The 24,258-nt window shown below is 35.6% G+C and overlaps 1 protein-coding gene across 5 annotated transcripts in view; it reads right to left on the reverse strand.

Moving 5' to 3' along the window:
• The window catches only part of LOC145662433 (RNA-binding protein 1-like), a 61,048-nt gene that overhangs the window by 17,946 nt on the left and 18,844 nt on the right, over positions 1-24,258 (reverse strand). For 4 of the 5 annotated variants that reach the window (XR_014127042.1, XR_014127043.1, XM_081728002.1 and 1 more), the window contains exons 3-4: positions 17,940-18,029; positions 9,982-10,068 (exon numbers count right to left, since the gene is read on the reverse strand). Coding sequence is in view for 2 of the 5 variants with exons in the window: in XM_081728002.1 (XP_081584128.1) it covers positions 9,982-10,068; positions 17,940-18,029 (177 nt within the window). In the remaining 3 variants the exon portion in view is untranslated. Of the gene's footprint in view, positions 1-9,981; positions 10,069-11,549; positions 12,054-17,939; positions 18,030-24,258 lie in introns of all 5 variants that reach the window. The other variant, XR_014127044.1, reaches the window with a different exon arrangement.

The raw sequence follows: 24,258 nt of genomic DNA on the forward strand, positions 1-24,258 counted from the left end.
GTAACTGACACGAACGTGTGGCTCGGGATCTTGACCCATAATACGTTTCTGACATTGTGAATTTTCTTACAAAATTAAGCACATAATTTTTACTTTCTTAAAGTTGTATCTCGATTCTGTTTATACCTTCTGTTCACAATAATAGTTGTAGAAAAAAATTGTACAGTATACCTGATGATCTGTACTAAATTCGTATTCTGACGTCTTATAGACAAATTTCTGTGATAAGTAATAACACAAAACAATTGATCACATTGCTTCACATTATTTGGTTACTATTAGATTGAAACATAACCTGATAGATGGTTTTTCACTACGTTTCCCAGTTATTTTAAAATATATATATATATATATATAAAAGCGATGAGTGATAACTAGGCGTTTTTAATTTCTTGTTAGTAACACGTTTTAAGGAAGCATGTATTTCTCTATTTACATCAGTATTTACATCAAAATATAAAACGTATAGCTCGGAGAGAAACAAGAAAAATATTTGATTATATTGCTATGCATAACAAAGTGTACTCATTTTTTAATGTAAATTTTAAAAGCTAACAATAAATGTGTAACACTAAGTCACATTTCATTTCACACGATTAGCGCTTCCATATTTCTAGACTTAAAAAACCAGGACTTTCTACGAAATATTTATAATACATTTATAGTTATGCATCATGCTTCTTCTCAAATATCAGAATTAACTACAAAAAAGGTCAACACTCACCAAAGTGTGTGACAGAGAGTAGATTATTTCTGTTAGTTGAGTATCGGTAACAAATAAGACGGAATTTTTCTAAATTATAAATAAAGCGGAATTTTTCTAAATATAACACGAATGATATGACCTTAGACGCTGGAGAGAAACAGGAACATTTGAAATTTTGGACAATTTCTGGAGGCACAGATGATATAAATCCTGGATTGTCTCGGCTGAACTGGAACGTCTGGGAGTCCCACACATGATACATGCGGTGATCAGAAACTAAGGTTACAAATCCTCAGTGAAACATGTGTATATTGTTTCATACAACTAATACAACCAACAGATAGTATATACATTAGGTTATTTTTCGACATAGTCTCCATATCGGTTGAAGCACTCATCACATCGTGGGATGAATTTGAAGATTTTCTCCTGGTAAAAATCCTCTTCTAGCGTGTTCAGCCACATTGTCACGAAGTGTTTCTCACCTCCTCGTCTGAAGTGAAGTGACAGTCTCTGAGGTTCTCCTTCAATTGCGGGAACAAGTTAAAGTCGTTTGGAGCGAGGTCAGGGCTGTAGGGTTGAGGGCTGTGAGTCCTGCACGAGAGCTGTGTTTAAATCTTTTGATGTCGTGCTAGGTCGGCCACTCCGGTCCTCGCCGGTGACGTTTCAGGGTGTCTACTAAAATCACAAAGTGAAATTTCGTGACTTTTTCGTGACCTTTTCTTTACCAAATCATAAAATTTTCTAAAATTTTCAAGAGCGAATTTGGGTGCGAATTAGGCCGAATTTTCATCCATGCGATAGAAACGTACTTTGCTGGCAATTTGGTAGCGTCTAAAGCTGATCATAGACTTTTTTGGTGGCGAACTTTGACGTTTTATAGAACAAAATTTTCCAATCTGTACTTACATTTGAACAGTTAAAAAAAAAAAAATCGTGACCCAAAAGCTAAATTTCGTGACTTTTTCGTGACTTTCATGACCATTTTCTGATTTCGTGACTTTAGTGACCGATAGACACCCTGCGTTTTCTCTACCAGCCGAAAACTTTCGACACCAGTCTCTCCGTAATTTTCTACCGGCTGCCGGTGAATTTCAGTACAGTTACATTTTCGCCCACAGAAATAGAATAATTGAGCGGACTTCTTCGCGAGATCCGTTATCCAAACGAGTCGCCGTTTGTGTTTACCTACAACTAGCGCCATAGGTGGCGGGTGGCTGAAACTCCGCACAGTTGCCAACTCCATGTATTAAAATAAGAGCACAGTTCTCATTCCTTTATAACAGACGAAACTCCAAAAATATCGGCTTTGCAACCTTAGTTTCTGATCCCCCCTCGTACAAGTGAATAAAAAAAAATAGGGCCAATATATCAGTTATCTTGACTGAAATTTTCCTTCCTTTATAAGACACTTGAAAAAGACTATTTGGTAAAATGTATTTGTAAACATGTTGAGTTGGCCCCAATTATCAGTGGAACTAATACATTTATTTTGATGAAACCGAAACAAAATTAAGAAAATGAACCCTTACTTTATTACGTCATTTTTTTTTTTTTTTTATTCTGTGCCAAAACTACTTCGGTAGACACTACTACCTTGATCAGTTAGTGAATCCTCGTGCAAATATTTTGAACATCCGCGTTCGAATCTTCATTTCAGATACAGACTACGGACAATATGTCCTGAAATGTGCAAAATTGTTCTCCCGTGTTCAAGTTGGGAACACTACGTACGATCTTCCAGTTCACTCCTGGTAAGAATATACATGTGGTGTTCGTTGCACTAAATAACATATACCAAACATTGCGAAAATAACGAGTAAAAATTAGTTTACTGCACTACTTTCAAAAAATAGCCAGATCCATGATAATGTGCATAGGAAATCAACGTTGTCAGATATAACTATGAATATGTAGGTTTAATGAATAACCAGAAATCTTTATTCCTAAATCTGTAGTTATTTCGTAAATACTATAAATACTTAATTTTTACTCACTATGTTCATAGTAGCTTTTTATATTTAATAGAACGAATATCACATTTACATTCTTATCACAAGTAAAGTATTTATAATAAGTGAATTGAAAAGATGTGAGCACTATACTCGATTTGAACACAGGATAACAATTTTGCACTTTTCAGCAGGTAGTGACCATAATTTATAACTGAAATGAAGGTTCTGACACGAATAATCAGGGAGATGAAAAGTGTTGGTACGAGCATTCTCTAACTGATGGAGATGGTAGTGTCCACTGAAACCATCTCGGTATAAAATAATAACGCCGTAGTGAATTCCTTTTCTTTTAATTTACTAGCATCAGTCTATTGCGTTTTCTTCCTTAATAAAATTGTTCAGGATAATTAACAAACTATTTAGGCATAAATATTTAAACAATTGGTATTATTTCAACTGCAGAGCTCCATCAAGAGTAAATAGTTAGCGCTCACGCGTTCGGTGTGGGAAGTCTGAGTTTTATTATAGTTTCCCGCTATCTAAAGCAAGAAAGACTCCTTTCTTTGATGAAAATAAAATAAATAAATATTTCTCAAGTATTTCCTTGTATTTACTTTTCTTTTTATTTATGTTTTGGACTTATTGTGTTAATATTGTATTTAGTATATAATTCAAGACAAGACTGGAATTGCGTTTGCGTTCTTTTTCTAGCTCCAGCTTACTTCCCGAGTCTATTCTCATACTTTTCCTTAATAGCTGACGGTCAACTGGAAACACGATACAAAAAATTCCACACAGAACTTTGTACTCACTTCGCGTTTTTACGTATCTATTGGAAGACAGTAAATGAAACATTTTTAACATTAATTTTTAACGGAGATAAGTGTAATACCTTGTTAATTGCACTGGGTATCTACTAAAATTCCAAAATGAAGTTTCGTGTCCTTTTCTTTACCAAACCATAAAATTTCGTAGCTTTCACAAGAGCGAATTTGGGTGCGAAGTAGGCCGAATTTTCATGCATGCGATAGAAGCGAGCTTTGCTTGCGATTTGGTAGTGTCTAAAGCCGAGCATACACCTTTATGGTGGTTAATTTTGATGTTTTATGAGACAAAATTTTCCAGTCTGTACTTATATACAGATAAAAAAAAAAAAAAAAATCGTGACCCAAAAGCTAAATTTCGTGACTTTTTCTTGACATTCATGACCGTTTTCTGATTTCGTGACTTTTTCGTGACCGATAGACACTCTGTTGCATCTTTAAGAGTTTTCGAAACATTTTCAACCACTTACTCTGTGGCCTTTTTCAGAAGTGCAAAGTGATAAAAGTGATTCAATATTCATGTGCATGACTTAACCTCGTGAAAGGAGCCTTTTTTTTAAAATCTTGGTGCCTTTTTACATGTCTAATTGATACTGAGTCTTGCAAACACGAGAATACGTATCTCGGTCATATTAGCTTTGCTTCAATAACTTCAAAAAGAAAACAAAAATTTGAATAAAGCAAGCTTTAATTAAAAATAATAATTGTGTAACAGCTTTGGCAACTACCTACACCTCTTGGCTTTATCAGACACTTTACAATACAATACAGAGTTGCCCCTAAATATAACTAAATCCTTGAGACTGGTTCTAAACGCTGATTGGCTGATCAGAATGTTCTGTCAATCAGAATTATAGATCACGAATGATAAACTAAAAACCAGGAGTACGGTACCAGAATAGATGTGCCTCAGCGAACTTCAGTCATAAAAGAAGTAATGTTTATTGCTCAACAAAGAGCAACTTTATACAGTACATGAAGGAGAGGATTACTTTAGTAAATGGTGATAAAAGGAAATTAGAAGAGGACAAAGAGGAATTTTACAAGCAGCTGGAGACCAACGGATATGATAAAAAGAAAGCTTAAAATGGAAAGAAGAAGAAAAAACAAAACAGAAAGAAGAAAAAGGGGGAACAGGAAGATGAATGACGAGAAAAAAGGAAGTTTCGGTGTGAATAGAGTGTACAGGAGAGAACATTGAGATAGTAAAGAGAGTATTTACGAAAAAAGGGACTGTTTCAACATATAGAAAATGAGACTGTTGGACGTGTTGCATATGAAGAAGAAAAAGAAGAAGGAAAGTCACGAGGAAGTGATGGAAAGGGAAGAACTTATTTACAGGATCAAGTGTAGTGACCGTGACAGCTGTTAGGTTAGTGAAACAGCGAAAAAACTGAAAGAACGCATAAGACAATATGAAAATAATGTAAGGCTACAAAGAGAAAGGAAAGCCATTTAGAAACATGTGAGGGAAAGGGACACTAATTGGTGTGAAGTTGAAGTGTTAGACCAAGAACTAACAAGGGAACCTTCCGAAAATGATAGTTGCAGTGAAAGATGTGACCTATACCAATTGAAAGAGCTGTAACAGAGATGAGCATTCCCAAAAAATTAGCTGCCCATAGCAATGGGTTCAAGAAATATAAGGGGTGGAAGTTCGGGAAATAGCAAGGTTGGACAAGGAGGGAAAAGTGCAAATTCCGCAAAAACAAAAACACGGGGGGGGGGGGACACGGCAAAATACAATGCTGACAAGTGATGTATAGAAAGAGACTTGCCACAATAGGGAACAAATGAAGGCCACCAGTGGGGTTAACAGTGTTGCCAACTGCAATGAAAAGTTCATGTTTTGCAAAGAGCACTGTATGAAGTGAGTGCGAGATTCAGTGTCAATCTGTCATGTAGAACATAAGATATGACGTGTATAATCAGTGGTACAATCTAACAGAAGAAAATAGAAAAAACAGAAGTACGAAAAATACGGAAAAGACGGAGTTGGCCATAATGCGCCACATTTGATCACGAGCTGTGCATATTAGAATGAACAAAACAATGCAGGAAACAGACGTACCTAGAGTCGAAAAGAAAAACGAGTTCCAAAGTTGGCAACACTGGCCATGAACATCCAGACAAGTCTAATATAGTTAGGCCACTCGCTTCACAAAAAGAAAATTTCGGCAACAGGCATTAGCCTTCGCATCATTTGTACATGCTCGTCAACATTGTACGTGCAATTGTTCGATGAGACAATGGTCCAAACAGAAGATACATTTGCAGTGAGCACAGCGGAATACTGCCAATCCGTCACACATGGTACAATGATCGCCTGTGAATGTCTCGAAACAGTACTCTAGAGGTGTCGGAAGCTTTGGTGATCTTTCTATCACATATCCACATCTGTAGAAAGCAAACATAATCAAAGGCTTGATCTGCTGTGTGCTGCTGTCTGCAGTACTATCACCGCCTATATGATATATCCTGTGTGTCCCACCTAACTCTGTGACTGAAATAGTTTCAAAGCGAAAAAATTTGACACGTCCAGTTGTGCTGGAATGTACCCATGTCAGCGAACGACAAACTTCTGTGAGACGCAAGTGCCCCCAAGTCCCCCATCATAGGGTCCCAGGGGCCAATTTCGAAATTGGAAGTAGCTCCATCGGTCGAGTTATATTTCTTTCGATAAATCTTGGAATATGCAACAACGCATATCAGAAATATAGTTAATAAGGGATTTCAAAATGCCACCAAAAATATCTGCTCAGTGACAAGAACAACGTTCATTTTTGGCGGCACTTTTGAAACCCCTGGTTCATATAGCAAATGTTTCTTATAGGCGGTGTTGCATCTATCCAGAGAAATATCATCTGCCCCTGTTCCCATTTGAAATGTTGCGGTTGACCCCTCGAGCCTTATGATGGGTGCCCTGGGGTACTTGCTTCTTACAAAGTTTTCTTGGCCCTCGACATGAGTACATTCCTGTGCAATTGGATTTGCAACATGTCTTTTCGCTTCGCAGCAATTTTAGATCACAATGTTCGATGCCATGTTAAGACACAATATATATTTGTGGCGGCCATTTTGAAATCCATGCTCCATATAGCAAATGTTTCCTATAGGTGTTGTTGCACATTCGATGATCTATCGAAAGAGGTACGACTCGGTCCGTGTTGCCATTTGAAAGTTTGAAGTTGGCTCCTGGGGCCCTATGATGGGGATCCTGGGGGCACTTGCTTCTCATACTTTTATCAACCCCTGACATTGGTACATCCCTGCAGAACTGCATCGGTCACATTTTTATTCGTTTCACAAATCTTTCAGGTCACAAAGTTTGGTGGGACACCCTGTATATTCCCACATACGACCCAACCATGACATAATGTTCACTACTTCTATTATCGGTTGTTGGTTCAACCCAACCATGTCATGTTCCCCAACTTGACATTGCCTCAATCACTCTAGCATTGATGCATTCCGAGTGATGCCTGCTGCCGGAATTTTCTTTTTGTGAAGCGAGTGGCCTAACTATATTAGACTTGTCTGGATGTTCATGGCCAGTGTTGCCAACTTTGGAACTCGTTTTTCTTTTCGACTCTAGGTACGTCTGTTTCCTGCATTGTTTTGTTCATTCTAATATGCACAGCTCGTGATCAAATGTGGCGCATTATGGCCAATTCCGTCTTTTCCGTATTTTTCGTACTTCTGTTTTTTTATATTTTCTTCTGTTAGATTGTACCACTGATTATACACGTCATATCTTATGTTCTACATGACAGGTTGACACTGAATCTCGCACTCACTTCATACAGTGCTCTTTGCAAAACATGAACTTTTCACTGCAGTTGGCAATACTGTTAACCCCACTGGTGGCCTTTATTTGTTCCCTATTGTGGCAAGTCTCTTTCTATACATCACTTGTCAGCATTGTATTTTGCCGTGCCCCCTTTTTTGCGGAATTTGCACTTTTCCCCCCTTGTCCAACCTTGCTGTTTCCCGAACTTCCACCCCTTATATTTCTTGAACCTATTGCTATGGGCAGCTAATTTTTTGGGAATGCTCATCTCTGTTACAGCTCTTTCAATTGGTATAGGCCACATCTTTCACTGCAACTATCATTTTCGGAAGGTTTCCTTGTAAGCACGACGAGAACGAAGTGGAAAGAGGTCAGATTTATTGAGAAATAACAACGCTATGTCATGGATTGGAATGTAAGTCTTAAAATTGATGAGCAGCGGAGAAAGTTATTGAAAACTTAGTTTGTAACTTGTTTATATCCAGTCGTATCTACTAGAACAGATGAGGAAATAGATTTATGTTTTTAGTCTCTCATTTGTCATCTATACTTTTGATTGGCCGAAAACATGCTGATCACCTAATCAGCGTTCACAACCAGTCTCAAGAATTTTGTTATATTCAGAGGCAACTTTCTATTGTATTGTACTGTCTGATGAAGCCAAAAGGTGTAATTAGTTGGCGAAACAGTTACACAATTAGTATTTTTAATTATAACTTGCTCTGTTTAAGAGTTTTTTGCTTTCTTTTGTGACGAAACTATTGTCATATAAATCCGTATTTGAACCATATTTTAGCTTTAGGCTGTATATGGGCCCAATTGATATACACACCTACTGTCGGTCGTTTTCAGAAGTTAATTTGTTGCTCAGAATTATATTTGCCTTGCCAGTATTTACAATGAAGTTTTCTTTCTTTTTTTTTTCTTTTTTTTTCTTTCTTAGAAATATTTGGTGTGTAACACGATTTGAAGAAATCAGTACGAGGGAGTGGAAGTGATTGATCGGGCGTAGCATCAATCACTTTGAAAAGAGAAATAACCGTCTCTGTCTCTCTCTTTATCCTCTCCCATGCAAAAATACCACAAGTCCAGTTTCTTCGTTGCATAATGGTGGCAAATATTTCCATCCACCTCCAGGAAAATTTTAAATACTGTAATATCCCACACGATTGTGTTTACAAATACTCGACATGTACTTCTGTTTACAAACATTAACGGTGTGTGTGTCTTACTAGGAGTACTATAACTGCAGACGACGGAGAAACAACAGCGTCGCCGTCTCACCTGGAGAACTTATATAACCGAGAGCATTTCAACTGGTCAAACTCCCCTTCTTGGCTTGCAGTGAAGCCTTGGAAGTACCTCACCTAAACCCAAAGCCTCTATCTTGCAATGGAGCATTGGAAAATTCCTTATCACAACACCGGCCTAGCTTGCAGTGGAGCTTTGTCGGGACTCTGTTGGGATATAAGTGCTGCGTTAAATACTTGCACATGGGAAAGTAAAAAGATGTTTAAAAGAAGACAAAAATAATAGTGTATTATATGATTGTTCAAATTCAGATTATATGTTTTTTTTTACTGGAATGTATTAAGTATTTGTTAATGGTTCTAGATTTTGTAATTTTTTTATCAACTTTTAATTGAAGTTATAGATTGTATTAAAATACACATTCGTATCTACAATTTGATATGTTTGGATTTTTTGATGCAAGGTTATATATGTGGGAAAATTTATACGTGATTAGCCCTAACTAGTAAGCCTAGCATTATACGGCTAAAATATATAATGCAGCACCCACGAAAAAATTATCGTAGTTGTAACAGACTCAAATCCCTCTCTGCTTGCAGTGGAGCATTGAGTGTCTTACTCCTCCTTACGTAGCTTACTTAGTGATGTTTCCTTCCCGAGACTGTCAGGTCAAAGAGACACCTACCTTTACCTAAACATTCGAGAATTTGTATCTATTTTGTAATATAATTTGGTAATGGAGAAAACAATTCCGGACTGTAATTTGCTCTACCAACCCCTGCACAAAGCAGAATTTTACAATACATATGAGGTGAAAGTAGTACTGCGAAAATACTGAATGGTAATGTACATTGAACAAGATTGGAACCATGACTCAGAGAGAATTTTCTCGGGTTTATCTCCTGAAATCATCATCGATATTTATAAAAATTCACCTATATTCCTTCCTTATACTGAACATGCGGATATTTCTCGAGTATGAGGGATATTTGACACACGTTCGAAGGATTTTTATAATACAATCTGGCATCACAATGTTTTAAGATGCCTAAAGTTAAGTGTTTCAGTAGTGTGAAGTTGCGTGTTTTTTAGCAGTAAGAGGAAGTAGTAGTGCTTTTTGAGCGTGTTATTTCAGCATTTGCTAAGGGTGGGGTGGGGGGTAGATTCTCGAAATATATATAGCACATTTATCTAAACATCTGCAGTCCAAAAAACGCTTCTTTTTTTTTAGATTATATTTTAAGTCATTAGTTTCCAATTTTTATGGCACAAATGCATGCAAATTTTAAAGTTTTTACATCACGGAGATTCGATCCTTAGTAATTAGTAACAGTACAGTTAAGATATCCCATGCAAAGCTACCTTTTACTACCACAAAATTAATCTCATAATAAAATACGACAGTGTTAGCCATTCCAACTACCCATACTCCGAACAATATATTACGAAACTTACCTCCTGTCCCTAGAATCGGATCTCGAACGTCGAGAGCGACTTCTCGAACGAGACCTTGAACGAGAACGCCTTCTTGGAGAACGAGATCTACAAGAGAAAACATAGAATTTTACAAACATCCACTGCAAGAAGTCCTTATATCCGACAGTGGGTCTTCAGAAACAGAATAAATTAAAAGACTCTTCAACAAGAATGAATAAAAATAACAAATTTCCGTTAAAACAAAGAGAAAACATATGTACAAAGTATTAAAAATAGGCAGAAAACTGGAATAAAAAAAGGAAAACAGTACAAGCATATTTGGAAAGTGAAGAGCGACACACCAGGTGCAAAGTTGTAGTGTGAATATATATAAGAAAGTGTATTTAAAAAAAATAATAATAATAAAATCTCTTCATCTTGCTTCATTCTAGTTAGCACAGGTTGTAAACTTACTTAGTGACATCACTTGATTAATCTATAGTGACTGCAGTGGCTCAGTAATGGAGTACTCGCCTCAGTGCGTGGGGTCCCAGGTTCGATCCCAGCTTGCGTCAAGCGGGCTTTGTAGTGCACACATACCGTCTGCATAGGTTTTCTCGAAGTTTTCCTGTTTCCTCTCACTTTCTTCATTCCACAATTTTGTTCATTATCATCATCACCGTCTCCCTTAGCCTTGGAGCATAATCGTAAGACGTAAAATTAAAAAAAAAAAATCTACAGTAACGAATTTCAGAAAATAATAATATAACATTTACTATTATGCGAGATAATTTGCAATAAACTGAGGTTTTAGTGTTGCCTCTAGAACTAAAATGGCTCAAATATGATTTTTCGTACAAATTAACAAGTTTCAGAATCTTTCACATTATCCCTCATCTAATAACTCGTCTTATGTATACAGTACCTAACTATGTTTAGTTTATAACGGAACAACTACTGTTTTTAGTCAAGTAGCATTATATACCAGAAACTTCACATAGGAAAGGTTTAAATTAAATCAGAACTATGACCAGACCCGAAGTACATCAGATGATCTATTTTTATCATACAAATTAAAACTGAATAAGTGGAATTCAAGAAAAGCTACTAAAGTTAATTAAATATTTATCGCTACAATAATAAAAAATTCTGTTATACATCATCAACAAATATTTATTTCGAAACTTTTTTTATCAGCCATAAATTATATTTTCTTTCGTTTCTTTTTAACTAAAATTCAAGTAATTTTAAAATTAAATGATTGAAAAGTTCAAGAATTTGGAGTGATTATTTCTTTAAAATATTTTATGTAATAGTTATCTTAAATATACTCATTACTTTGATATCTTTTGGAATGAATGTTCGATTCCGTTATACATAAACTATCTATCAGTTCTTGACCCAGTTAAAAACGAAATGGCATGCATACACTCACTCACTAAAAAAGCTAAGTGTATCTGATTTTTTTAAAAATATAACCTCTCTTCTGCTTGTCATGCCTGTGAATTTTGAAACTGTTCATATAACAGCTGACTACCTACAAAAACACTTATTTAAAAATACGCTACGAAAAAAGGCATTAAGAGAATAAAACATGAATAGAATACCAGACTCTGTAGCTATTGGAGTCAGCGACGCTGGCATGAAGACAGAAGAAAATGGTGAGTGTTGAAAGCTGCAAATGATGTAGTGCTGTGGCCTACGCGTCAAGTTGAGTGTTCTTTCGGGGATGGAGTGCTTTCACTAGAGCACAAAATCCAGCAGGTGATAAGGTCAGGATAGTTGCTATATCCAGGAAAGGTTGGTCAGTCAGGTTGAGTAACGAATAACTATGATCTTTGTTTGGTTGCCGAGATGCTACCACGATGCAGCTTTAGTCTACTGGTGGAGAAGGGACGCGCGGCGAGTAGAGATGAGCTGAGTAGAGCTGAGTTGAGCTGAGTTGAGTTGAGTTGAGCTGAGCTGAGTTGAGCTGAGCTGGTCTGGGCTGGGTTTCTGAGTGTGATGATGTTGAACCCAATCATGTTGGTAGCGAAAACATGGAGATCAGGGTGACTGCAGCCAGAGCTGACGGTGATGGAGGTGGTAGTTCAGAAGGAGGCGAAATAACCCTGGAATTGTGTCATACAAGATCATCATTTGTCATTATTATCTCTTCTCAAATTGCCCAAGTTTCTCCCCAGATACCATATGGCATCCAAATGCCGGCCATAAACCATTAAATTTATAACGAAAAAAAAAATCTTATTATTTTTTTTTCTAAAATAAGTAGCAAATACATAATAGAAACTTAGTCAAATATACTTCAAAGTATTTTAAAACTGAAAACCGTTATAAACAGGTAAACTACAACCGCATCCTGCTTTTCCTATTCATTCCCCTTTTATATTTAAACTATTTACGTTCCGAAAACACACTTTACTTTGCTGAGCGAATTGAACTATGACGCATGTCAAAATGCTACAAGGAAAATACAAAAAGTTTCACTGGCTTAGGGATTTGGCCATGATCTGGTATTGCACTTAAGATCTAATCTTGTACTGAAGATCTACATGTACAATTAAATGTAAATGTGAAAATCGTATCACTTATAAAGTACATATTTAATCAGTGTGAGAGATTGATCTTTCTATAATTCGGTCTTTTAATAGCTACAAGTATAACTGAGTAATATTTCCAGGACACCAAACAGTGGTTAGACAGCTTTCTTCATAGTAACGGTTTTTCAAAAGTAATATTGCGTCAGTTCTGTTCCACGCAACTTAGAAGAGTGAAATACAATATTATAGTTTTTCATTTTATTCGAGTAACGTGATTTTCGAGAGTAAATATCAATTCATCATGTCGTTAGTTTAGCAGTGTAACGGAATACTACTCATTCAGGAAGGAGCAAAGAAGTCGTGAAACAATTTCTGTTGAAAGCACACAAGAATATTAAGGTAACATGTCCTTGTCTGTTTAAATACGCATTTTTGAATAATTTGAATACGCATCCTAAGCATCTATCAGCAGAGATTTCATTCATTTCATTTCTACAGAATGTTACACACAATAAAAATAGTCGATTTTAAACCACTTATCTGTCCTTACTAAATCGCGTAGTTTCCACTGCGGCGAACTTCTTCTGTACCATACAATAGGAAGAGGAAATACTTCGCCATACCGCTTTACTAACTTTCTGAAGACCCTGCAAGGTATAGAGACGGCGTCAAGCAAGTGCATTAAGAAGTCCGAACCGACAGTAATCCATTGGTGATGTATCTGAAGACTTTACAGGGCTGAACAAAAACCGGATCACTCGAATTTCCATTTCTTTTACCTTTCTTACGTACACCGCCTAGGATAATCGACCGGTACGGCTGAAGGCCTTGTCCAAGTGCATCCATGTGTGTGTAATACAGACAGTCCATGATGTTCTCCTGGAAGAAAGCTAGTTGACTTTGTTGGGAAGACACTTCAAAGAGTGGTAATCTTTCCGGACAAAATCAGAAATCCATTGGAAAACTTCTCATAACATGGCAGCGCAAAGTTAAAACGAGTCTTGTGCTCTGTTTGGGATAGAAAAAGGATCGGTACACACCAATTTCCACTCGACTCCTGCGAAGTATGTTTCATACAGTTTTCTGGCATTAATAAACCTCTTCTGGATGTGGCGTTCTGAAAGTCGGTGTCTGCGCCCTTTGTGACGAGGTTTCAACATGTGTTTCTTCTGAATGGTGTTGGATACTGTGCCTTTTGAGATATTGCGTCGAATGTTCAAACTTCGCTGCGTTGAGGGATTGTCCCCTCCTTAACGGTGCGCACTGTATTAAAGTATCAAACACGCTGGGACATGTTCTCCTCACAATTTCAGGCCAACCATGTACCGAAGGAATCTATTGGGCACATCGTCGGATGGTGAGACTTACACGAACTTTGCTGACTCTCTTCTTTGCATTGTTTTACTATTGCTGAGTGGCAATAATGAGCGGCGTAAAAGTACACAAATTAACCTCTCCCAGGAAACTGTTAGTTTACCTTTGTTGCGAGAATAATGTTCCAGTACAGGCCCCTGTGTAGCCATAACTGCGGTTAAATGTATCAGAACATAACTGCGGTTAAATGCGTCGTTCAGTAGGGTCAATGAAAGTCGACTAATTTTATCGTGGGCAACCTTCTCTAGTAATCTTGGGTTCTTGGATCCATATCAAAAAAGTGCTTGTCGCTACTTAGTACCATTTTTGTTTTGTAAGAATCAATATTAAACACGGAGTTGTAGTAAGTGTATAATGCTTCGTGTTTTAGGAGAGGAATATGAGCAGAGGTAAAACCTATTCTTGGATATCTGAATCTACAGCTAAAAAACGTTTCTCGCTATATCCCACCATCGATAAATGAGACAGGTACAACCGTTCTGTAAGCCTTCCTACACTTCTTTAGCATAGCATAAGTTTTTATTCTTTTTTTTTTTTTACTCTGACTTCTTTCTATCGCAAATATTTGCAGAAAAATTAAATGATATCGAGAAGCACTAATTTAACTCGCCTATAGTATCACGTGTGATTATACCCACTACAGATTAGTACTACGGTCTTCACCTCCACTTCCAAATGATCGTAGTTTAATTCGCTCGAGCAAATGGGCCAGTTGTTTCGAAACGCAAGCAACAAACCTGGAACTGTGATGAGAAGCTTGAAAACGATGAGTATGAAGATTAATCTTCGCGAATATCTTATTAGTCTGAATTTTAAACGAATTTATTTAGCCTTTTAACTTCGAGTTCAAGTAAAATCGATAAATTATAATGGAAGTAGTTTCAATTTCAGTATTAAAATTTGTTCCTTTCTTTCTTAGCAAGCTTTTAGTATTAGTAATACTATGATTAAAATAGCTACAACGAAGAAGATTTTACTACTTTAATTGTTATGCATATACATGTTAATGTTCTAAATTATCACTTGAAGGAGACATACTAAAATATCACTGACTTTAAAACTACCGGGACTCTTTACTATTAGTCTTCACAGCACATTAACTTCAAATTTCGCAAATTCAATCATCTAATAAAATTTAACATTTTATTTAAAAAGAACCGTACTTCTTACCTGAAGCATCCAGCAACACGAAATTCCTGCATATGATTTTGGAGTATTAATCACTCCTTTTTCAATGCCGGTGAAGTTTCGTTATTATAACATGATAACAAAACTCCTTCATTTGGCTAATCCTGACCATTGGCTAATCATTTGTAGGAAGACAATATTCAAATTTATTTTTATGTTCCTCCTCAAATTTAGTGGCATAAGGCAAATAAATATATTTTTACAGATGAATGTATTTACAGCGTACGAGCGAAACTACACCGAAAATGAAGAAAAAGTGAGTAATACCCTGAAACCCTATTTAAGAATTTCGTGTTGCTGGATGCTTCGAGTAAGAAGTACTGTTCTTTTCTAAATAGTTGATATGCTTCCTACAGTAAATTGACATTTTATTCTATTGGATTAATTGATAAAATTTGTAACATAAATGCTGCTAAGCAATCAAATATGTAGAAAGAGCAATGCATAACAAAGGCTTCATGAAATAGGTATACAAACTAGATTGTCATCAATCTTTGGAAACGTATGTACATTTCTGCTTATGAAGACGTAATAAGCAATAAATAACCTAAATTTATAATTAAATTAAAATGCAGTTAAGACTAATAATAAGCCATCGAATAATCTAAAGTCTAAATTTTAGTACACACATGTTATTTGCACAACCAACACAATTTATCTAGATATCAATGTTTAATATTGTTTTATTTCTTAAATATATTTAATATACTTTTCTAAGATAAATTCGTTCTTTGAAGATGCAATGATATGATGTTACGGAATTTAATTAATATACCAATTAGTCAGTGAAAATTAATTAAATAAATAAATACTGCGAAAAGAGTCAGGAAAACACCACACTATTCCTAACAAGGAACCATTCGATTTGGTGAATTCAATTTATGAAAATGACTGCTAGCATTGGATTCAGCACCAAAACAAACAGATAAAAAAGGGATTTTTAGTGGCAGAGCTTATACAGGGTGGGAGATAAATTAGAGCAAATTGCGAAGATAGAACGTAGAAAATGTATAGAAATCCCATGTTAATTTTGAAATGAGTAGAGGGATTGAGGTCAAATGTTGGTTATGAAGAATGCATATAGAGCTCCACAGAATAGATATAATGTGAATCATGAGGGACATTTGAAAAGCTGCCATGTTGGCCTTAGCGCAAGAAGAATATACGGGAAAAGGGTTATGAGACACATGGCTCTTGATGCACACCGTCTATTTAAATCAATAATGGTCAATACAGTTCGAGACCTCTGTAACAGTAGATATTCCACGCTATGCCAATGTATCAATATTGCCGTAAAGGTGACGTGAATGAGGAACTAGAGATCCTGTAGTACGTTCCATGCGCACATTGTATGCATGAGGGGTAGAAAAAGATAGAATCGAATCCTGGAACATCAAGAAGAATGTTTGCAACGTGTAACGGAATGAGACGTAGATCCACTGGATGAATGCTGGCGTATTACCTTGCACAAAGACACTTGTGCCATTAAGGGTTCTAGTATATTAATCACCCCCTTCCAACAAAAAGTGTCGGTTGTAAAATTGGCGACTCTTCTTAAAACCAGTTATATACAATTGGCAGTTAAAACTGCTCACATTATGACTTTTCTGAGGAAATTTACATGCATTCCTCATATCCAACATTTGACCTCAATCCTTCTACTCGTTTCAAAATTAACATGACATTTCTAGACATTTTCTACATTCTACCTTCGCACTTTGCCCTCACTTATCTCCCACCCTGTATACGGTCTGCCCATAAACACCCTTTTTTTCTCTTTCTTTTGGTGCTGAATCCAGTATTGCAATCATTTTCAGCAACTGAATTCATCAAATCGGAATGGTCCCTTGTAAGAATAACAATGATGTGGTTTACACATTCATCTGAAATCATCTAATCTGTCCGTTTATGAATTAACCTTATTCCATTTACAATATACTTAGAATTAGTTCCACGAAATCTGTAAACAGACAAGACGTGTTCGGATATATATATATACACACACACACACACATATATATATATATATATATATATATATATATATATATATATATATATATATATATATACAGAAGTAATATTCGTTTAATTGTAATAATCCAATGCCAATACCAGCTATGACAATACTATTCATTTTAAAGTATGTTCTCGAAAGAGAAATGGAAATAACATTTTTTCGTACATGTACTCAACTTAACAAGTAAATTTCCACTAAGTTTCTAGTATGTATAATTACTATTAACTCCCTTCGAACTTTTGAAACAATCAATAACAAATTAGCACGAAGAAGAGATATATAAATCTAAAGATTCTATCAAAAAGAATTTTAGTGTAACGGTCAAAGTATAAATTGAGATTCCAATAATGTTCCGACCTCAAAAATGCTGAATTTAGTAGTAATGCTTCAAAGCTTTGAAAATAAAACAAAAAGACTATACGGAAAAAGGGCAGTACTTACTTCCATAATAAAGAAAAATGAAATATTTAGCTTTTGCAAGCGATTTACTTTACTTTATAACATACTGCCTCATATATTCACTAAGTAAAAAATAAATTAATAAATAAATAAAGTCACCCTGCTCACTGTTTATCAGCACATCAAAAACTGAGATAATTATGAAAAAAAAAAGCGTTTTAAAACTTCCACACTACTGTTTCCATTATCTTTTTCACATTTCATTATTATTAATATTACTATTAATTCTAGCGAGGACAATTTCCTTCAACACTCTTTCTTCCCAATTGTTATTTCTTGACCACCCCAAAACCACTCAACATTAGCAGCTGACTGCACTACATCTTTAAGGTTCTTTAATACATCACTGAATATAATTTCGTTATTAAACAATACCTAATGTATTCATCTGAATACTGGTTTTTATTTTCATTTACCTTGAATAACGTGATGGTGGAGGGCCTCTTCGCCCACGACGGCTTCTTCCAGTTGACATCTCAACCCTTACTCTTGTACCGCACATTCGCCTACAAGATTCAATATGTTTAATAATTAAAGGTTAGCACTGTACGCACACGAAAATTGTAAACGATTTTTCCTAAATTCTGCTACAATACGGAATTGCATTTGCATTTAAGTTTCCAAAATACTTACAGAAGTCACTAAGAGAATAAATCATAACCAACCTCTGCATCAGGTAATGAATTTCCAGATTACCCTAGTTTATACGGACTGACAGAATGTTTCAACTCTTTTTAAGCATTGATTACTATGCTTGAAGGAAGCACTGTGTTTGGCCACACGGATTAGCATACGAATGCAGAACGTCTTAAGTATTCCTAAGCAATGTCCATAGCGGACAGAGTGCTTAACAATGACTGAGTCGACAGCTATTACTATTGCATTAAATAGTATCGTTCTCACAAGCGGAACGTTTCCTAGGCTGAATATTCACGTGATGCGTTTTGTGCATCGTTTCGCACCTGAATGTCCCGCTTCTAACGTTTTCTTTGTTGTAAAAAAGTATTTCCACAAATGAAAACATTTTTATTACATGGTCCATCACTTATAATGTTCAACCGTGATAACGGAAAAAGCAAAAGATCGCAAGAAGCAACTATAAGGAAGACATCTTTGCATGTATTTACCCGAAACACCCAACAAATGGTGTTGTCAACCCAATATAAAGATATGTTTTTTTCAAATAGCACTACGGCAGATTATTACCAGGGTTAGGATTTTTAGGTGCGCACTTTTTCTTTGTAGGGCAAATTAGAGCTCTCTGAAAGAAACCAATGTGAGAGATGTTGCCTGAAATTGAGAATGGGGGTCATTTTCCAGCACCTTTTTTCCCCTTTTTATAGCCTTATCCTTTTTTCTCCACTTTGTTCAAATCCCTTTTCTCCCCCCTTTTCTGGTCTTTCTCTTCTACTTCTTCATTTTTCTACAGCACATTTTACCATGTTATTTACTTTCCAATCCATAAGAATATATATATATATATATATATATATATATATATATATATATATATATATATATATATATATATATATATATATATATATAATTAACCTTGTCGTGAACGTGGAATTATTGCGCTTGTTTCCTTTCAGTGAACGCCGGACTGTAAGAAATACAAATACAGCACACCTGCAACAATGGAAAACATTAGTTCATTGGGTTCTTTTAATTTATATTGAATCAGTAGCAGTATATTTATGCATTCTATTGTTGACAACAGTCAGAGTTGAGTTTTAGCTAACTTGAAATTTAAATCTAGTAATAAGGAATAAAAATTAACTTAAACCTTTTCCCAGTACGTTTCTGTTGTTGAATCGAAGTTGTTTGTTGCTTAACAAGTTCAGAATAAGAATTTCCCATGCCGAAGGTGTCCAAATTCAGATATTTGGCCTATCTCAGGAGTTCAAGCAGGATTCCATCGAGACTGATGGGGGCATTATTCGATGCACTGTTTGTGATTCAGGAATCACATTGGATGAAAAACATCAACGAGACCGTATCCTGCAACACATTTCTAGTTCAAAGCATCAAAATAACAAGTCTCTTCAAACTAACAAATTCCGACAGCCGCTATTAGGAAACGCCTTTGAGCAGTGTCCTTCAAAGGTCCAAAATCTAAAGGAATTTAGCATTGATTTGTGTGCAGCTTTAACTCAAGCAGGAATTCCACTCAATAAGGTGAACCATCCGGCCTTGAAAAGATTTCTTAAAAAGTATACACGAACGTCAGTTCCCGATAAGAGTACTTTAAGAAAAAACTATCTTGAACCTGTTTATCAAGAAACCATACGAAGAATCAAGGAGAAAGTGTCGGATTTCGATTTGGGAATCATGCTGGATGAAACTACAGATTCAATGGATCGATATATTCAGAGCATTCTGGTCTTTCCCCTCGCACGTGAAAAAGTTAAGCCCATGTTGTTCAAAATGTATGAGTTGGAGAAAGCCAATGCCAGTACAGTCATGCAGTCATTCATAGACTTTTGTCAAAAGCTCTGGCCCAATCGTACCCAGTTCGAGAAAGTTGTCCCGGTCATTACGGACCAGGTTCCATACATGCTTTCAGCAGTTAACCAGTTGAAGACATTGTTTCCCAAGTTAAAGCATGTAACCTGTTTGGTCCATGCCCTTCATAGGGTTTGTGAATCTATTAGGAATGAATACGACATAGTGAATCAGTTCATCGCTGACCTGAAGAAAATTCTCCTGAAAGCCCCGAGTCGCACCGTTGTCTACAGAGAAATCACAGACCTACCCCTCCCAAAATTCCCGGTCATTACTCGCTGGGGAACATGGATTGAGTGTGGTGTTTTCGTATGTGAGAATTTTGACAAGATCAAGGAGTTTGTGCTTTCTTTGGATCCAACTAACGCAGATGCTATCTCCAAGACACAACATCTTCTGCTACCGGAGAAGATACAAGATTTACAGACAGAACTATTTTGTGTCCATGCTTACAAGTATATTCCAGTAGCCATTAAAAGTTTGGAAGAAGAAGGCCTCGAGAAGAAAAAACAGTGGAAAATATTTACATCGGTGAAGGAACAGTTAGATGGTTTTGCCAGAGACAAGTTTGAGGCTAGTCTTCACAAGAATCCGGAAGTTGTAGAGTTTGCTACATCTACAGAGTTACCATTCCGAGTGAACACGAAGTTTGCCCCCCTTGTGTATGTGGATGTAGAAAGAAGCTTTAGCATCTATAAAGACGTCTTATTTCCCGATAGGAACAAACTCACCCTTAAGAACATAGAGATGCTTAATGTATTGAGGTACAACAGCTTCATGTTCTTTTCTACCTCTGATCAATAATTAACAATGGGGTGGAAAAACATGTGAATTTATTTTAATTATCTTAAGTAGGAGAAAGAGAAATTTTGTCGTTCAGTTTTAGGGCTATCTTAAGTTTATTAGTTGTGATAAAGCAATATTATGAATAGAACAGGTAAACAGGAATGGAATGTAAACAGGTTTTTAATTTACACTATTGCTTTACAAATACGAACATGTTTTTACTTTTTTAAACTTTCAATTTCTTAATAAATAATGAGTTATGGGCTATAAAGAGAAAGAGCACCTTTTTCTCCCCTTTTTTGACTTATTTTTAGCACCTTTTCCCTCCCTTTTCGCCATGAAAATCGCACCTAAAACTCCTAACCCTGATTATTACATATTTCAAATCAACATGACAAACGGAAACTGAAAATATCATACTTATTATTCAGTGTTGCAAACTAAGGATGCTATATTATTACAAACTTCCAAAATTTGCAAGCGTCTATCACACATACAGCAAAACGGAGATGTACAGAATTATGCATATCGAAAGTACTTTAGCGTTGGATATATTATGGTCATAGTATGACTTGTTTCGAATGAATGGGAATGAAATTACAACGGCTTGAAAATCTGTATCATTTTGAAAGGGTTTATTTCGAAAACATGCTTAGATAAGTATCATATTTAATTACTTGTATGATCTGCAATTGGCAAACAAATTATTTTGCCGTTTACAGCACTTTGGTATCTCAACAATTCTGGATATGAAAAGTATTGCTGCAGTTTGCAACACTGCTTAAATCATGTAACTGCGAGAACTTGTTGTAATTACAGCTACTAAAAGCTATTGCTGTAATGCTATAAAGAAAAAGAAAAACAAAAATCATTTTAAATATTTTCCACAAATACGCAATTTTCACCAGTATTGAGAACTTTATCAATGTTTATTTACTTAATATGTAAATAGCCACTAAAAGATTACAAACAATATCACGTGGACGAAATTACAAATTCAGGTGCATATAAAGTTGCAAGTATATAGGCACAACGAAGAGAAATATAGAAACCACGATAAGCAATATATCAGGAAAGCTCAAGGTAAAGAGTTCAGCGTTATCAGGACTTACGTCAGTCAAAAAACGTTAAACATGAAAAGTGTCTTCATAAAACGTGTTTAATGGTGGTAAGATCCGTATTTGAGTCTTATTACATTAAAACAAAAGATTCTCTATTGAGTTTAGATATAGGAAACCTGAATGCAAATTATATTTTATAATAAGCAATTCAATCCATAAACACTGATAAACTCTCTCAAACCTTTTACACCGAAAAATACAATCGAAATAACAAATATTCGACAAAAAAATCTGACAATTACAATAATAATGGCACAGCAACACTGATGCTTGATAAAGATAGATGGCGATGGCACATTATTGAATACGTTCATGAGTGTTTACCTTACATTTTCGGATACTTGTACAGTTTTTAATGTAAGTGATTCAATTTACTCTTCAGTGATAAATAAACTCAATCGTACTTCAAGAATAGTCTGAACCCACTTCCATTCTTACCGTTACCGTTGACTGGGCTGTAGCCAGACTTACGGAGTTTTCGTGTCATCTTGTATACTTGTAGGTAAAATATTTAGATTTCCTACCAATTCTACTATTTTCAAATCAAAAACTAAAGAGTTCGTCACACTACTTCAATACAAATGGGACACTTGTATTTATATAACAAATCTATATATAAAAAATGAAAGTCCCTATGTTTGTGACTTAACTCCTGAACCACCAGACCGATCTCGATCAAATTTTCAACATATATGATGTTCGGGCCTGGGATGGTTTTTATCATTCCACTTTGACGATGCAACTTAGGGGAGGGGGAGGTATATATATATGTAACCGATAATAGTATCGAATCTATAGTTTTCAGGGTCTGTGAAACGAACAATGACGCTTCCGATGCCATTTAAATCCAAATTCAGCCCCTATTAATACTCTTAAGGAGGGATGGTAACAGATAAAAATAATTGAAAATGACCGATATTGATGTCGCATTCATAGTTTCTGGGGTCCCTAAGTTGATAGGTGAGAGTTTTGATGCCCTTTATGTCCAAAATGAAATGTATTCTCCCCGTGCGAAGAAGGAGCATTCTGCCAGTTAACAATAATTACACAATTGACTGAACTTCTATACAAACTACTATTTTTTTAAACCATATTTAAAAACTGTCGGAATGTAAAATGCGTAAGTACGAGGGTGGTTTTATAGATAAACTGGTTCGCACACTAACTACGAGAGTGGTTTTATAGATAACTTGGTTCGCACACTAACAGACGACTTTGAGTCGTAAAGTTCCCTTTTTATGAATACATAGTCTGTGGTCTCAACAATAATCCGCTGTTTGACAGTTGCTTAAACAAAAATGTTTCGAGTGACAGTGAAAAACAAATGAAATTGAAATTCGTGGTGTGATTCAATTCCTTTTCTAGAAGGGAAAACAGCGAAATAAACTCATGAAAAGATATTACGGTACCTACATCCGGTGACTCATGTCTAAGTTCAGTTAAAACACACTAAACATGGTAGACCCACAATACCACTTTTAAAAATAGTGTTAAAAATGCATCAATACTTTCTTACAGTAAGAGTTTAGTATGAGTTTATTTCTCTAATAATACTTACTTGCAAAGACAGGAACAACACGCTAAGTCATGTGCTATTAAGTGAATGATTAAATTATTAGATCTTTACATTTCTAACAAATGAACAGCATATTAATAAAATTCAGTCACACCTGTAAGCTTTAGCCAATTTTCTTTCTTTCTAGACTCCATGTACACCTTGTCTCAAAAAGGTTGAGCGCATTCTTTATTGGTGTTTTGAGGCAAAAATTTTCTAAGTCCAGCTTCGGGTATCTTCGGGAAAAAGTAAGCCAGGTTCGAACCTCCAAGCCAGCCTTTGCAATCGGGAAAAAGTTTGCAGATGTGTTTTTCTTCTTTTAAATATAATAAGACTTATTACCAAGTGTTTAAAAAAGCAACATTGATTGAAATACTTAATGATACAATATTTCGAAACCTTTTATTAATATGAGCACATGCTTGTTTGTCATTTAGCTTTCTATACGTAATGGAACATTTAAATACGTTAATGAATCTTTCCATATGTAAAAGAATGCTCAAAGTTAAGAAATAGAACATAATTATCGCCTGAGTACTAAAATAAAAGTCAAAGTAGAACAGAAACAGCGTTTGTAATGGATATGAATGTCATAATTATCTTGAGATCCGTTATACATCGCTAGAAGCTTAGTTCTAGAAGTCCTTGTGTTAGCTCATTGGTAAGCTGTCGGATTTCAAATCATAAGGTTGTGAGTTCGAATCCCATCTGGATCAGTACATTTTTTAAAATTATATTTTCCGCAATGCATGAAAAATTATATAA

The sequence above is a fragment of the Thermobia domestica genome, chromosome 10, assembly GCF_964235325.1.
Source record: "Thermobia domestica chromosome 10, izTheDome1.hap1.1, whole genome shotgun sequence".
In the NCBI taxonomy this organism is placed as follows: Eukaryota; Metazoa; Arthropoda; class Insecta; order Zygentoma; family Lepismatidae; genus Thermobia; species Thermobia domestica.